This window comes from Dromaius novaehollandiae, chromosome 1, assembly GCF_036370855.1.
Source record: "Dromaius novaehollandiae isolate bDroNov1 chromosome 1, bDroNov1.hap1, whole genome shotgun sequence".
Classification (NCBI taxonomy): domain Eukaryota; kingdom Metazoa; phylum Chordata; class Aves; order Casuariiformes; family Dromaiidae; genus Dromaius; species Dromaius novaehollandiae.
In genome coordinates this window covers 52,570,661-52,585,676 of record NC_088098.1, presented here as the reverse complement: position 1 = coordinate 52,585,676, position 15,016 = coordinate 52,570,661, and the positions used below count along the sequence as shown (strand labels likewise).

Genomic DNA, 15,016 nt, shown 5'->3' with positions numbered 1-15,016 from the left:
AAGGACTAAACTGACCCCTTGCAGGCCAACGGACCTGCATCTCAGGTACACACTGCAGGGTAGCAATGCCTGTTATCACAAACTCCTGTCAGTCCACCTCAGCCCTGCTCTGCAGCAGCCACTTCATTCAACCTCCACTGCTCTGCTGACAGTGGCAAAAAGAGGGCTGTGCACTTTCCCAGCGCTGACGGCAGCACCAACATTTACCTTCATCTCATCTAGGTTGGCAGGGAGAGGGCCTGGCTTGCCCACTGCAGCGTTACTGTTTTGTCGCATCAGCCCACTGGAACCGGAGGATACTGAAGATGTGGTGCTGACTGTGGCAGAGAGATTGCGTACTGCAGGGGCACTGGTACCACTCTGCTGCTCACCTGGAGGCCTACAGGGAAAGAAAAAGAACAGGCATCACAACTGAGGTGGAAGAGCACTGGAGGCCTTCAGCGCAGCAGAAGTCCATCAAGGAGATAAATATATATATGTATGTATGTATAAATATATGTCTCCAAGCATGTGCCGGCAGAGAAGCACGTGTGCCACTGGTGCCACCCCAGATGTTAAGACACACCAATGCCTTTGACTATACCATTTCCCCTTACTCTGTCAACCAACTCATTTGAGCTGTGTTGTTTGATTCATCCGACACCAGTCATTTTTGAGGCCCACCATAACCCAACACAATTGAGTGGGTTACACCCAATTCCCACACCTCACAACCAGAACATGACGTGTCTGATAACAGGACTGGGAGAACAAGTCCTTCCTAAGAGTTAGGGCTTTCCCCACTGGCAGAACTAACAGAGTGCTGAGCGACCTGTAGCACAACAGGGTGCCAAAGCAGAGAGGTGGCATATAGGACACATACTTTGGTGGGGCTGGCAGGATGGTCTGATAGTTGTAGTGCTGCTGCTGCTGCTGGTTGAGGATCTGAAGCTGGAGAAAGAGCTGCTGCTGCTGCAGTATTTTGGCATAGGATGAATCCATGGGAGGAGCTCCTTTGTCCTGCTTTTGGTCCGGGGGGATATATTGATGATATTTAAGCTTCTTGACTTTCGGCTTCAATTCCTTGGCTTTTTTACTGCGCTGAGACTTCTCACTAGCAGACTTGGGCTGGCTTTGCTATTCAGAAAAAAAGAAGGAAACAAATAAGAATGGAAACACTGCAATAACACAGCACCCATGTAAGCCAGAAAGCAAGCTGGGATTTTTATTTCAAAATTCTCCACGTTTAACCTCAGGGTCTCTCCATGCTTCTCTAACTTTGGCAATGCATCCACAGCAGCTTACATAGCACCAGAACGCAGGTCACAGACAGAAGGCCATTCATCTTTCCCAGTACACCAGACCACTTGTCCATCCAATGTAGACTCATCATCTCTATTAATAATGCTGACTGATTAAATACATCACAAATAGTGTCAGAGGAAGACACTAGAGAGTAATAAGCCTTCCTTCCTTAGCATCTGTTAACATAATACTTTCAACCCCAACCCTTCCTCGGAACAGCCGTCTTAATTTCTTTCAGACTATAGCAACCAAGAAATCAGTCCAAATAGTACCTTAATGAGCGTTGGTGGGGGCTTGGCAGCAGGAAGAGCCGCTCCATTGGTAAGATTAGGAGGCAGAAGAGGAGGAGGTGGCAGAGGCGGGGGTGGCTGTTCAGGCAGGAAAAGCGTTTCACTGGAGTCTGCACTAATTTGCAATTGGGATGTACCCTGGGGGAACAGAAAAGGGCATGAGGCATACACTAATGAGAAGAGAAATATTTTAACAGAGTGGCAAGAAGCGTCCACTTAATGGAAAGCAGCACAGGTTACAGGCCATTAATTAAGATTCCTTCAACCCACTGCTTCAGTTGTCCCTGAGAAGCAGCACAACTACTTAGGACAGAAAACAAATCAAAATTTCACACCTGTATCTTTCACCTTTGCCCGCCAGAAACAGTCACACACTGACACAGGCCGCATCACCGGTAACCACTGCCCTCCCCCCTTCCCCGCTTCACCACCTCGGGGATTTCTGAACAGAGGGCTTCACCGACACCACACAGAGCTAAGACCCCTTATGAAATCTCACAAACTATTCTCCAGCAGTGACATTTCAAAGATCTCTAGGCTTCACTTTTTAAATCAGCAGTAGTTGCAAAGCTCCAGGGCACCACAGCAGGCCATTGCATTCTCACCTGAGCTAGTGATGTGCCAGTGGTGTTAGGGAGAGGCTCACAAATCCGGGAGTCCATTGGCGATGGGACAGAGCCCTGGGACTCATGGCTGGCTGGCTGTTCTGGGGAGAGGGCATCACTGCTGTCCTCATCAAAAGAGGAATTGTCTGCAACCTTTGGGTAGTTCACTTGTCCAACTGCAAACACAAACACCGATTGTGAACTTTGAAGTGGAGTAAGAAACTATTTCACTTGACACTAAATGTTTCACAAAGATAATGAAGGCAGGGAGAGAGAAATGTCTGAGTTGTGCTTAAAGCACCAGGTAAGAATGGAAGAATAAAGCCCAGACTGAACCCATTGTAAATGTTTATATTCATCTCTGCTATCAGTGTAATAAAAATAATAAAATGATGCAGACTGGAGTGAGGCATTTCCGTTGCCTCTCAGCAGGAAGGTCAGAAGTACAAAACAGTCTACTTAACACTGCTCAAATTGAGAACTTAAATCTTGCAAGCAACAAGGGCTATGGACTAAGTCAAAAGTGGTGGCCTTGGCTGCTATTAGTATTTCCATCTATCTACATGTCCCACAAGCAACAAATTATCTCAAATCCTGGTAAGCAGGAAAATACTATCACTCCCACTTAACACAGGAACGACAGAAATCCAGAGAGATGTGACATGCTTTAAGTCAGAAAGATGCCACATCTCCAATGTTCTGGTTCACAAGTTCACTCTTTCTCTTCCTCAACTATTTCTTGTGCAATAGTGAAGGCAGGCTCTCCCACATCACTGTCCTTTCCCTTTTTCATGATAAATATGCAGCTTTGCTCACAGTTGTGTTCCATTTGTCTCTAAAATAGCTGTGTGCATTTGAAGCACAGACTGCACAACTTGAGGAGATGGGAAAGAGCACTGTTCAGGCAGCGGGAAGGCATTCCTTTCAGCCCTTGGAATGGCGCTGGCACGATTTACATCTGTTCTGGTTTATTTTTAAAGGGGTTGAATCTTCTGAAGATTGTTAGTCCACAGACAGCTTTTGTTACATCACACCTGTTTATATCCTGTCTCCTCTCCCTGCTCTGAGTGTCAGTGGGTTTTCCCAGACCAAGGTTGCTGACGTGTTATACACAGACAAGGATTTTTAAGGAAAGAATCTAGGGAATGCAATCTACAACAGTCTTTCAAGTCTTGAGGGTCTGGGATTGGTTTCACACTATTCTGGGATGTTCACAGAACTTCTAATTTAGTGTCTTTGTACTATTATTTGAGCCAAGAGGAGTTCTGCTTTTCAAATCCTTGGGGCTGAAAGGCTGTGATTCTGACACAGGAAAACAAGACTGACTATGAGACTGTATTCCCTCGAGCAGGCAGGTGAATTAATAGAAAATCACAGCCACCTATGGGAAACGCCCTCAAAAATCAGTCCTCCTCTGGCCTTACCTATAATGGCTTCCTTCAGGCTGGACTCCACAGGCAAGATGTTCTTCTCCACCAGCTCCATGGGACCTGGCCTCTGCGCTATCTTCTCATTGAGGTCATCAGCCAGCCTGGCTCTCTTCAGCTTCAGCTGCTTAGCCTGCAAGGAGGGTTCAGCTGAGGTCTCTGCTCAGGGAAAGCAAAGAAAATGGCATCAGTCCAGCAATCGTCAACCTATGCACTTCAGTAGTATTTCACCTCTATTCAGAAAGGTAACTGTAGATAACTGTACAGAAAAAATCCCTGTAGATAACAATAGATAACTAAACAATATGAAAATGTTATACATATCTTACAGATATTATGTACAAGGTAACTATAATAGCTCTCATGTCTCTAGAATAGGACAAATTCACTGCGCTCAGACTGATGTCACTTGATTCTCATTCATCTTTTCCCTTTCAGTTGTGTCCAAAGATTTGGTACTCAGCAGCAGCAGAGTACTTCCTCTCTGAAACTGAGGTGTATATTCACTGTATCAAATCTTCCTCACTCCCATTTGAATACTTTAGAGTATCTTCTCTTATCAGAAGACCAATCCACACTCATTCCATTTTATTATTGCTCAGCTGCACAAAACCGCACAATTTGAGATTACGTGACAAATTCTTCTGAAAATCAAAAAGACCATGCAAGGAGAGATGAATCCCTCCCAAGAAACCATGCAGCAAACATGACCTTCTGCCTACTCCTAATTAAAAGAAAGATTTGGGGGTGAGAGGCAAAATAGAAAGCTGTTAAACAAGTAGTTATAACAAAGTTTATTGTTGATGTCTTCCTGCTTAGTGTATGCTATACCTTCCAGAATGTGCATCCTAACCAGCTCTGATCTCTCTGGCCGGGACCGGATTTTCCGTTTCAGATAGTCCTCTGTCTGCAGCAAAAACAGACAAGCAAGAACCGATTTCAGTTGATCAGACACAGGAGTGACGTAATTTTGGGTAGCATGAACAAGAGACAAACCACTTTTAGTTGTTACTAAGCTCTAAATAAACACTGAACAGAAAAGGGAAATATCTTCTGTCCCAAAGCACCCCCAGAACGAGTTTATTCTAAAGATGACCTTCTACTGTACATCCCATCAGTGTAAGAGTGCACCATTGGCCCTGCACAACAGAAACAGGAAAGGACATCCTCAAGAGCTGAAGCCCTCTTTTTCCCTTTATGCAGCACCACTAGCTTGTGTCAGGGTGACATTCAAGATTTTTCTGTTTATATTATTATATTATATTTTTAGAAAAAAGAAGGAAGAAACAAAAAACTCAGGGACACTGCTCTTTATGCAAAGTGCATTGTTTCAGTCCTGCAGAGTTTAAAGTGCTAACAGTGCCTGACAGGTTTCAACTACAGCTGTTGTATCTTTAGTTTAATATTGTTTTCATTTTTAAAACGAAACTTGGCCAAACAGCCATAGCAGGTTTTATTTCTCTGTAGGCTAGTCAGAAAAAATGCTATCCCCAGAGGCCTTTTGAGGAACAGAAATCATCAAGAAACCGCCAGTTTGAGAAGAAGGTGCAGCGTGAAGTGTGTCGCCTATTTCAGGCCTGGCTTCCTCTTTCTCAAGAGCCAGGAGTCTGTATGACTTCAGTGTTTCACAAGATTTGGGGATCTCCTCTATTAAATCCTCAATTTCTTGTGCCCTAGATAAACAAGAGCATGTGTATGTAACAGAGAAACTATACACTTTGCTCAAAGGTGGAAATCGCCCACTCCCATGGCATCCGCACAGTAGGAGCATTTTAGGGCAAAATAGACACCATAAAAATGAGCATGTGAAGTACATGGATGGTGGGGAAGAAGAGCATCAGTGGTCTCCAAAAAGATGACTCTGGCGAAAATCTAGGCACTGTCTTCAATGGCTTTTAGGCAGCACTTGTTCACAGAGACCACCACCACTGCATATAAACCAAAGAACAACACCCTACCCAACATAGCTCTGGCTGCTTAGCAAGGTATTGCATCCAGAATTAGAATGATTCCCTTCTGTACCTCACTGGCAGCTACAGGATGCCCAACATATAAGAACTACCACTACTGACTTCCTCAAAATCTTGAAGAGCATACTGTATCTTACCCTGGCCCGCTCCAAACTCCTTCTTTGTTCATGAAATGCAGCTGGACTTTTCAGAGCTGTTGAGAGAAAAACATTTAGAGAATGAATTACAATGATTAAGTTCTTTCACTGCATGTCCTTTCAGGCCAACGAAGTTAACAAACACACTGCAGCAACTGCCTTCTGCGTCTTTCAACACACTGGACCAGATCTCCAGCTGCTATAAAGCAGTATGAATTGACATACTCCATTTTACAGCACGGGACCTATAGGAGCTAAGCTGCACTTTTTGTGGGCTGCTGAAAAGAATAATATGGGCTGCATTTCCAGTTGAACTGACCACTGTTCACAAGGTGGGCCCCAAGAATATGAGTCAAAAATAGCCCCCCAACAAATGCTTTTACAAGCTTCAGCATGGAGTAAAACATCCAGGACCCTTAAGTAAGTGACTGGCACTGAAACACTGAAGAGGTACATGAAATGCCTGGAAGGATGGGAGAGGATCCCAATGAACTGTAAATCTTCTCTAGTACCATGTAATGTCATAGGAAGCTGCAAGCTTTGCATTAATCTGCACTTGTGCTTTGTGTACATGCATGGGCTGGTTACGAATTCAGTAGGTGCACAGTGGGACATGTATATTGCTCCTACATGTAAGAGAGAAACTATCCTGAGAACAGGAACGCTTGGACAGGAACGTTCATCTGTTTGCTGACAGATAAGCAAGACTTGAGGAATTAACAGCAGCTCTCCATATAACAGGCCTCCTCTCCCTCTTCAGCCTCGTATACAAACAGAGCCAAAATGGATCATGTTTTAAGAAACTGATCCTCTGCTGTCCAGGACTGTACTAACCCTGGAGGAATCTCTCACTCTGCCTGGCTCCTGTGGGACACCCAAAGCTCACATCCCACAGTAAAATTGGGAAAAGGGAGTGACATTACTTCTGTGTCAGCAATGAGAACTGTCACTAGTTGCTCACAGTTCTCCCCAATCCGCAAGCGGCTTGTTTTCTAAAACAATCATATTTTGGTTTATATTCACAACAGACCAAAGGGAACGTAACTCATCCTCTTTCATATTTCTGAAATACTCATATTTAAAACTGCCTGATGGAGCTTTTAAATTACCAGCAGGCTGAACGGCAGAGTTAAAAAAAACTTCAGCTGTACAGACAAGTTGCAAGTATTCTGAAGTCAGAAATCTAAACTTGTGCAGTCAGACGAGATTCAGACTACAGAAATAAATGAAGAATAATTTATAGAATAAGTAAAGTAAATTGAGAAATAACCACAGTGCATGAGCATACAGATCCCTACCATGATGGGGCAAATGGTTCTCATTCAGATTAAAGATAGTTTCATATTATCTGGTTATTGAGAAATCACCAGAGAAAGTTAGGCAAACTGGCAAATGGGAGTGCACTGATTGGGATGAACCAAAATAACTGGTTGTACAATAACTGAAAAAATAGCATACAAAAGAATTCACTGGCTAGCTGAAACGTCAATTCCTGGGTAGTCCGACCATCACACTTTGATGAATGGCAAGCAGCAAATCGTACTGGGAAGCACTGTTTTCAAGCCACACAGACTGCTTGTGGACAGGCATGAGCTTGCACTTCAACACGCATTTTTTTCATTGCATGCATATCATAGAAAAGTGCAATTAAAGCTTCTTTAAGCTCAGCTACACTTGGGCAAAGATACTGTGTAATATATAAATCAATACAAAAATCTACCTAGGAGACAAGCAAAGCAGGCCTGATTTTGAGCTCTGAAACCTCGCTAGCGCTAGAATGTGCCGGCACTGCAGTAATTCTTTACTCTCCCCTTCCTCCCTACATCTGCTGTCAGTATGAGGCACCACATGAACTTTAAGTGACATTTTCCTGACCATAACAAACGGTCAGGAAAGTCAACTGCAGCAGCTCAGCTGATTTCACAGGTAGTCCGGGAAAAATCTGGAATACAGAGGAACGAAGCAAGAAGAAAAGATTCCCCACGTAAAAAATGACCACCCCTCCGTCTCCCCAAGCGAATACACACTACATAGCAAGCAAGGCAAAACCGCGAGGGGAAGAACCTTCCAAAGAACAGTTTCACTCTCTCCTGACTCGTCCCCTGGAAACAAGCACTGGTTGGTATCTCTCCGGGCTGGCAACATGACAGAGGACAACCTCTGAAAATGTCAAGGGGGCACAGATCCTTCACTGCTTCCCTCAGCAATCTGGGATGGGGCTGCCATATCAGAAGCAGGTGTCTATTGTAAAATCGTACTCCATCCAAACTTCACTAAGCCTCACACACTTTTCCTGGCCTTGAAACAACTGCGGAGCCCAGAGCTGTGGAATGACTCCGTTAACTTAACCACAGCAAATGGAAAAAACAGTATCCAAGGAAGCCAGCCGAAGCTGTACGGCACAGGCTGCCTGGCCACCGACTAGTTTAGAGCCTGAGTTAACTCTACGAGGAAGCCCAGAGTGCGGACACGCACCCTCCTCCAGCTCCTGCCGCCTGGGGCTCATCCCCGTTGAGTAATTCCTCCTCTCCCCTCGCCTGCTGGGTTGCTCACCTGAGCGCTTCTTTAGCCATTTCACTCAAAATTATCCGTACTGACAAAGCCCTACTCTGCTCCGCTCTATCAGGTATTCTGGCTCATTTTGGCTGCGTACGCAAATGGGAAGCGTAGCTGACGGACCAGCAGCAGGGGTAACCTCCAGCACAATGCGTGGAGGTAGGCACAGGGCCGTGACCTCTACCGCTAACCCAGGACTCCCATCCACTGCCCTCGGTGCCTACAGCAGCAGTTACGGCAACAGAAAACAGAGATAAAGAGACTCCAAGCAACTGATCCTTTCTGACTGCTCAGACTGGGTAAAATATACTAAACTATTCCTGACAGAAGTTTGTCTAACCTGTTCTTGAAGACTTCTAATGAAAAATGCAGTATTATGGCCCCAGAGAAATTATAACCTATGTTTCCCTTCCTACAGTTTATACTCTTTACTCCTTGCCTTACCTGTCGTAAACACAGAAAACAACTTATTCTCTTCTTTGCATCTATCCATATGCACTTGAAATGTTCAATTTTCCTAATATCTTCTGCTCTCTAAAATGACCAAATTCACTTACTTCGACCTTTCCTTATAGATAAAGTTTCACACACCTTTGATCACTTATCGCTTTCTTTTGGACTCCTTCCAACTGATCCACATTTTTCTTGAAGCACAGTGTCTAAAATTGGACACATGTTCCAGCCTAGACTTTATCAGCTTTAAATAGAGCTGAATGATTATCTCACAACACTGCCCAGTCATATGTCCCAGTCTGTCCTGGATGTTTGCCTTTTTTTGTGTGCATAAAATGTGTAACACTGTTCACTTGTGTTTGGCTCACAAACCACAAAAGGCCAAACCTCTTCTGCAGAATCGCTATCTAGCCAGTCATCCTCCATCCTGAGCTCATGCCACTGACTAGCCCTACCAAAATGCAGAAACTTCACGTTTGTCTGTTTTTTTCCCCATATTCTTTCTCCAGCTTCTCAAGAATATTGTCCGTCCCAATCCTGTCCTCCTCACAACCTAATGAATAGCAAGCTTAAACATACTATTCCCTTGTTTAAATCAAATTCCTGAAAATACTGAATAGTGTCAGACACGGGCCTGCCAACTTCCCATCCCACCCAGAAGCCCTGCTCAGCACACCCTCCTAGTCTGACAGCAAGCCTTTATTCCATATGCTGTTCTCCAACCAATTTTGCATCCAGCTTAGAGTTTTCCCAGCTCGCTTATGAAAATGTCAGGCGAGCCGGTGTCAAGCACCTCGCTAAACCCAAGAAGTGAAAAAAGGCATTAAACATTCTGACTTCCTGAAGAGGTAATTCAACAAGCATTTATTCTGGTGGTAGGTCCAGCTTAAGTTAATGATTTCCTTCCTCCTCCCCCATGTCCCCCTCATTCCTGCCTCTCCATTGATGCTTCAACTGTATTCACCCCGCACAGTGAACTGGACCAGAAATTTGTTATTAAAAAAGAACTCCACCTCCTTCCTATGCCTCTTCCCCCTCCCCAAGAAGAGGTGTTATTTAACTCAGTTTGATTTCTTGGTCTGGCTCACTGCCTGACTGACAAACAGCTTTGCTACCAAAACCTGGGGGGAGCACCTGGGAATGGTGCTGCCAGCGAAAGAAAAACTTGCCAGATACAACAGTAGCATCGGCTGCTAGCTTTTGTTTTCCACAATATGCAGAAAAGGTTTTCTTTGGTATTTCTCTGCTACTGAGGTATTCTAGAATGTAAAAGTAACTTATACTACTGTCCCCTGCTAGTTATGTATCACTTTTGCTGCCTTTCTGATTTTGTTCCTATACGTGCATGTTATTTTCATCGTTAATAACCTGAGGACGCACTTTCTGCCCTCACTCCTGTACCTAGGCCTGGGACAAAGCATGTTAGCCCTCAGTTATGCTGACAAAACAGTTTGTGGCCTCAGATCACATTTGTTTTGAAAGAGTTATTTTAACCTGGATCAGTACACTGATCTAGTTTACAGCACGGCTCCGCAAATAATTGCATCAGCAAAACTGAGCAAAAACTGCACTGCCAGACAAAGTCAGAAACGAGAGGCTGTGTTCAAAACCAGCACTGCAGCAGGAGCCCCCACCCTGCTAACCTACAGCCTCAGCGTCTGCAGACTGTCCCATCTACCTTGGGAAAGCAGCCTGATGTTACAAATGGCTGTCAGCAACATGTCCCATTGAACAAGCACTAAAAATGGTTTAGCGGTAGAATAGAAGGGATAATACTGTCACTGAAAGTGGTTTGGGCAGCACATTCCAGCAGGTGCCCCTCACTGACAGAGCTGTAAATACTTTTGTCCCACTTGGACAACCGAACAGTTATTTGCAACCCCTACTGCTATGAGGATGGGCTTAATATCCCTCACATTTAGATGGCCGACAGCAAGATATTATTTTCCTACCACAGATGGGTTGGCTAGCAGGAATCTGAAGAAATTCCTGCCACATACATTCTAGCTTTTTTATTCCCTCTGGCACTTGCTGTGGACCACTTTGATGTTTTTTTGTAAGAATTCCTGAAGCATTAGGATCTGCTGTCACACCCTGAGCTACCTCGGAGAAATCACCCTCGAGATGAACAATCCAATAGTTTTGTGCCTCCACCCTGCTTCAAAAATTGTTCTGTTTGTGGAACTATCGTCCTTCCATCCAACCTCCATAGTTACGCAGCAACAGCACAGAGGACATCTGGGATGATGCATGTCTTCCCATACAAAACACAGAGGAGGAAGCCACTAATCTTCCCTTCAAACCAATGTCTTAATTTCTATGAGAAAGGGTCCAAAACTGCAAAGTATAACCTCAGTGTTCCCTCAGTCCAAGTCACATTTTGAGGACAGCAGCATGTGAATGATAGGAGCTGCTGCTGCTGCAAAGCATCAGACTGCTGCTGCTATCTACACGCTGACTCTGGGCAATCAGGGCCCAGGAATCAACCCCAAATCTCTGACACCAGAGAAGAGACAAAAAGCTAGGCAAAGTGGTCCAAACAGTTACTGTTCAGGGGTTACCCGGCAACACACAAAAGCCAGTTTAAGCCTTGCAGAGCTTTCAAAGATAGTCATATGAAGATATTCAAGTTCCTGTTACCTAGTGTGAGAAATAACTGGAATCAGAACCAAATCCAGTCACTCTAAGAACGAAACATAGCAGAGGAAGGGATTGACCGAACTGCTGAGAAAGAGAGGTCAAAGTATCTCTGCACCCTGCACTAGCTTTTGCAGCCCACAGAAGACACCAAGACTTACAAGAAGCCAAATAAAAGGAAGATAGACAGACAAAAGGCACAACACAGACCCCAGCAGCTCAAATATTCTGGGATGAAGAGAGGCTGAAAAACCTGAAATTGGTAAGATCACCACTGAAGGCTCCTCTCTGCGACTGGGTAAAAACAGCAGTTGAAAGATGTTCTCAACTAGTTTCTATCAGACCTGTAGGCAGGCAGGGGAGAGACAGCAAGCGTGCCTTCCTTGGTTACTCTATCTAGTTTATTGTAGAGAACAACATATTATCTGAACCCCAAGTCAGACGATCAGACAACATCCAGTGTTTGTAGAAAGTGATGGCTATAGCTAAATTTGAAATACTGCTTCAAGTATTCCACTTTTCAGTTAGATTGCCTAAAAGGGGCTTGTGTCCCACCCAAAACCAACCTCAGACATGCTGACTGAATTCAGAAAGGGGGCAGGCCTACTGCTGTGCCTGCACACCTCTCCTCTGAACAGGATTCTAGTTTCTCTCTCTTGTTTATTATGCTTTCGTAAAAAGATGAGATAAAGCGTTGCAAATACGCTCAGTGACTTCCTCTGTCAGCTCAGGGTGGGGCTCCCCAAGCAGCATTTGGTGAGACACAAATCTCAAACCACAGATCCGGGAGGTCGGTCCTTTCCTTCCCTCAGTCCTCACTCCATTTCCAAACAGCACTTCTCAGAGCATGGAAGAGAAACCTAGCAGTGTTCAAAAATGGGATCACACGCACAGAATGAGCTGTCACACTGCTAGCGGGACAGTATCAGAAACGTGTGTTTGCCGCTATGAGGGAACGTGCAACAGTATTGACAAAAAATGCTAAGATTTTTCACAGCCCAACTTTGAATCAATATGAACCAAGAGATACATGTAAATTCTCAGAAAGTTCACTCTCTTTAGGAGCAAAATGGAAATTGTCACCCACGGTAACGGTTATCAGATCTATAAGTGACTGTTGCTACAGTGTCGTCTCAAAGAACATTTACAGCAAATACAGATAACGCATAACCCACTCTGTGCATCCATTAACTCTTTGTATTCAAAGGACAGTATTTAAAACCTGAACTGGGGAAAAAAAAAAAAAAAAAAAAAAAGGTAAAAGAAAGCAGAAAGAGGACAAGGAAGATAAGGAACTTCTAACGGACCCCTTTGGTTCATCCACTCCTGGATCAGACTTTTTATCCGTTTCTTGGATGGACAACTGCCCCTTTGCAAACATTGCTGACAACTCTAAGAAGTGCCGAGACTGGGAGAGATACAAGGAAAAGGAAGAAAACAGAGAGACCATTCCCAACTTAAAAGTAAGCAATGGATGCAAAAAGCCTGTAGGAAGGTGAAGGGAAAAAATCTGTTTTACATACAAGCTTTTACTCCTCTGAATGATTATGCTTCTCTGGCAAACAACCTGCCAAGTTAAATATCTTGCTTTACTGCTGCAGGGATCGAGGACTAAATGCAGCCTACTGAACCCTGAGCACAGCCTTTTCTTACTCTAACTTCAGAAAGGGCAAACAGCACATTTTTATTACTGGCACAATGAACTTTCCTACTAAAACCATTGTTAGAGACAGATGACATAAACGCATTGAAAACAAACACATACAACTATCTAAAATATAAACAAACCAGGCCCAGCTACTAGACCTGTCCTAATGAGGCTCTCAGCTTAAATGTATAGACTCCTTCTGCATAGCTGGAGTCAGCCTCATGGCACTGAAACTGTTCTTCAAGAGAGGAGATCAAAGAGAGAAGAAACAGCAAATAATTCCTGGGAGATAAAGATTACAGGTGAATGACAAAATGAAAATAAAACAGTTACAGATTTCTGTGCTACAAGCCACTAACAGAAATACAGCTGGAACCACCCTCTAAAGCTTTGTTTTATGATACTTACTTAGTGTCACGGTCTTACTCCCAGTACACAACATCGAGTACACCGAAAGTTTCATTATAGCCTCTAGATTTGAGATTCCAGCCTATACACAATGAACCAGGAAATAACAGGGTTTCAGAGATTAAATCGAGTATTTAAAAAGTTATTTTTGTATCTTAAAAGCTTGAGTTTGGACATTTTATTAAACAAACCTGGGAGCAACAGTTTCAGTCCATATGTTTGTCTTTAACCCCTTATCCTAAATGAAAGTACAATCTCAGCTTGTTACATGGGAAAAAGGATAAAAAGGAGAAGCAGTCCCTAATGGGCAGAATAGCACACACTAGATGGTTGGGAAGTATAAATTCGTATTTTGGTACTACGAAAATTCTTTAAGAAAATATAAGGACCCTCATTTCCAAGACCTGATACGTAAAGTAGCGAGAGAAAGATGAGAGCCCGATACATAGCGCACACATGTAAAACAAGAAGTGCACTTCCAGGAGATTAAAGGAACTGAGTTATCTGGAATTCAAATACAACAGACAGCAATCCTCCAACGTGTACTGCAGAGCTGCACTGGCACGCTTCTATCAGTAAAACTCCACATAGGCATAGCAGTTCATCTTATATAACAGCCTTTAGGTATAAGATAAAATATTGTTTGGACATGAAGGATTGCACCTAAAATTATTGTTTCTTCCTGACCACATTTCAGCGTGGTCTGTTGTAGCCGTCGTCTGCAGCAGGAATCGGGAGCTGACAATATCCACAAATGACAGCTCTGCCTCAACTATTGCCCCACATATTAGATTGAGAAGTTTCATGTTTAAATCTGTCAGCTTAATAAGAAAACATGCACATGAAACAAAATATTAAATATAGATCTACGCAAAAAGTTTGTAGATGCATAGTTTTCATTAAAAAAAAATTAAGAAAAAATTTGAGCAAAGGCTGTAACAGCAGTATTTTTAGCTACTCTTCATAAACACAACCATGGACAGACGGCCAAATTTTGGAGTTGAAGTGTTAAAGTCTACAGACGTGGTTTAACTTTAGCAACCCATATACGACCAGCTGGCAAGCAGAATTACATGCATTTCCCTTACAGAAATCAGTACTTCAAAGACTACTGTCTCCTTCTGGTGATAGCTGCGCTGGAAGCAGAAGCCAGTTACAAGGTCTGCCTGGAGGACAATCAACATGGATAGGCCAAGACATGACCTCTGTTCTGCATCCTAAAATCACGTTCTAAGCGTCCCCAGTAAATGGCAATTCCTGTAGTTCCTTTAGTTCCAAGTTCCATTAATTCTAAGTGACGTCTCACAGCCCCCAAAAAAGGGAACACTGTATTTATGACAAATACTAACTTCTCTCCACTAACCTTATGGCTAGAAAGAAAGTAGTGAGTGACAACAGAGGCCTAATGAGACTGTGGTCGTCATATTGCCTATTGTATTGCACCCATTCCTAACGGCGTGACGTGGCGCAGTTGAACTATGACATGGTCCCCTGGTGTAGTCAAGAGATGAAGTATTCTCTCCTTAGGAGTATCTGAAACCCAGTACTGGAAGATTCAAAAATCTTGTATTCAAAAATACACTCAAGCCGCTAGACGACTG

At 43.7% G+C, this 15,016-nt stretch overlaps 1 protein-coding gene across 2 annotated transcripts in view; it reads right to left on the bottom strand.

Annotated features, from left to right (window-relative positions):
* MRTFA (myocardin related transcription factor A) overlaps window positions 1-15,016 on the bottom strand; it is an 88,697-nt gene that overhangs the window by 9,730 nt on the left and 63,951 nt on the right. For both annotated transcript variants that reach the window (XM_064512067.1, XM_026101690.2), the window contains exons 6-12: window positions 5,714-5,769; window positions 4,438-4,513; window positions 3,604-3,765; window positions 2,180-2,355; window positions 1,557-1,712; window positions 863-1,116; window positions 208-379 (exon numbers count right to left, since the gene is read on the bottom strand). In XM_064512067.1, coding sequence (XP_064368137.1) covers window positions 208-379; window positions 863-1,116; window positions 1,557-1,712; window positions 2,180-2,355; window positions 3,604-3,765; window positions 4,438-4,513; window positions 5,714-5,769 — 1,052 coding nt within the window. The remainder of the gene's footprint in view (window positions 1-207; window positions 380-862; window positions 1,117-1,556; window positions 1,713-2,179; window positions 2,356-3,603; window positions 3,766-4,437; window positions 4,514-5,713; window positions 5,770-15,016) is intronic.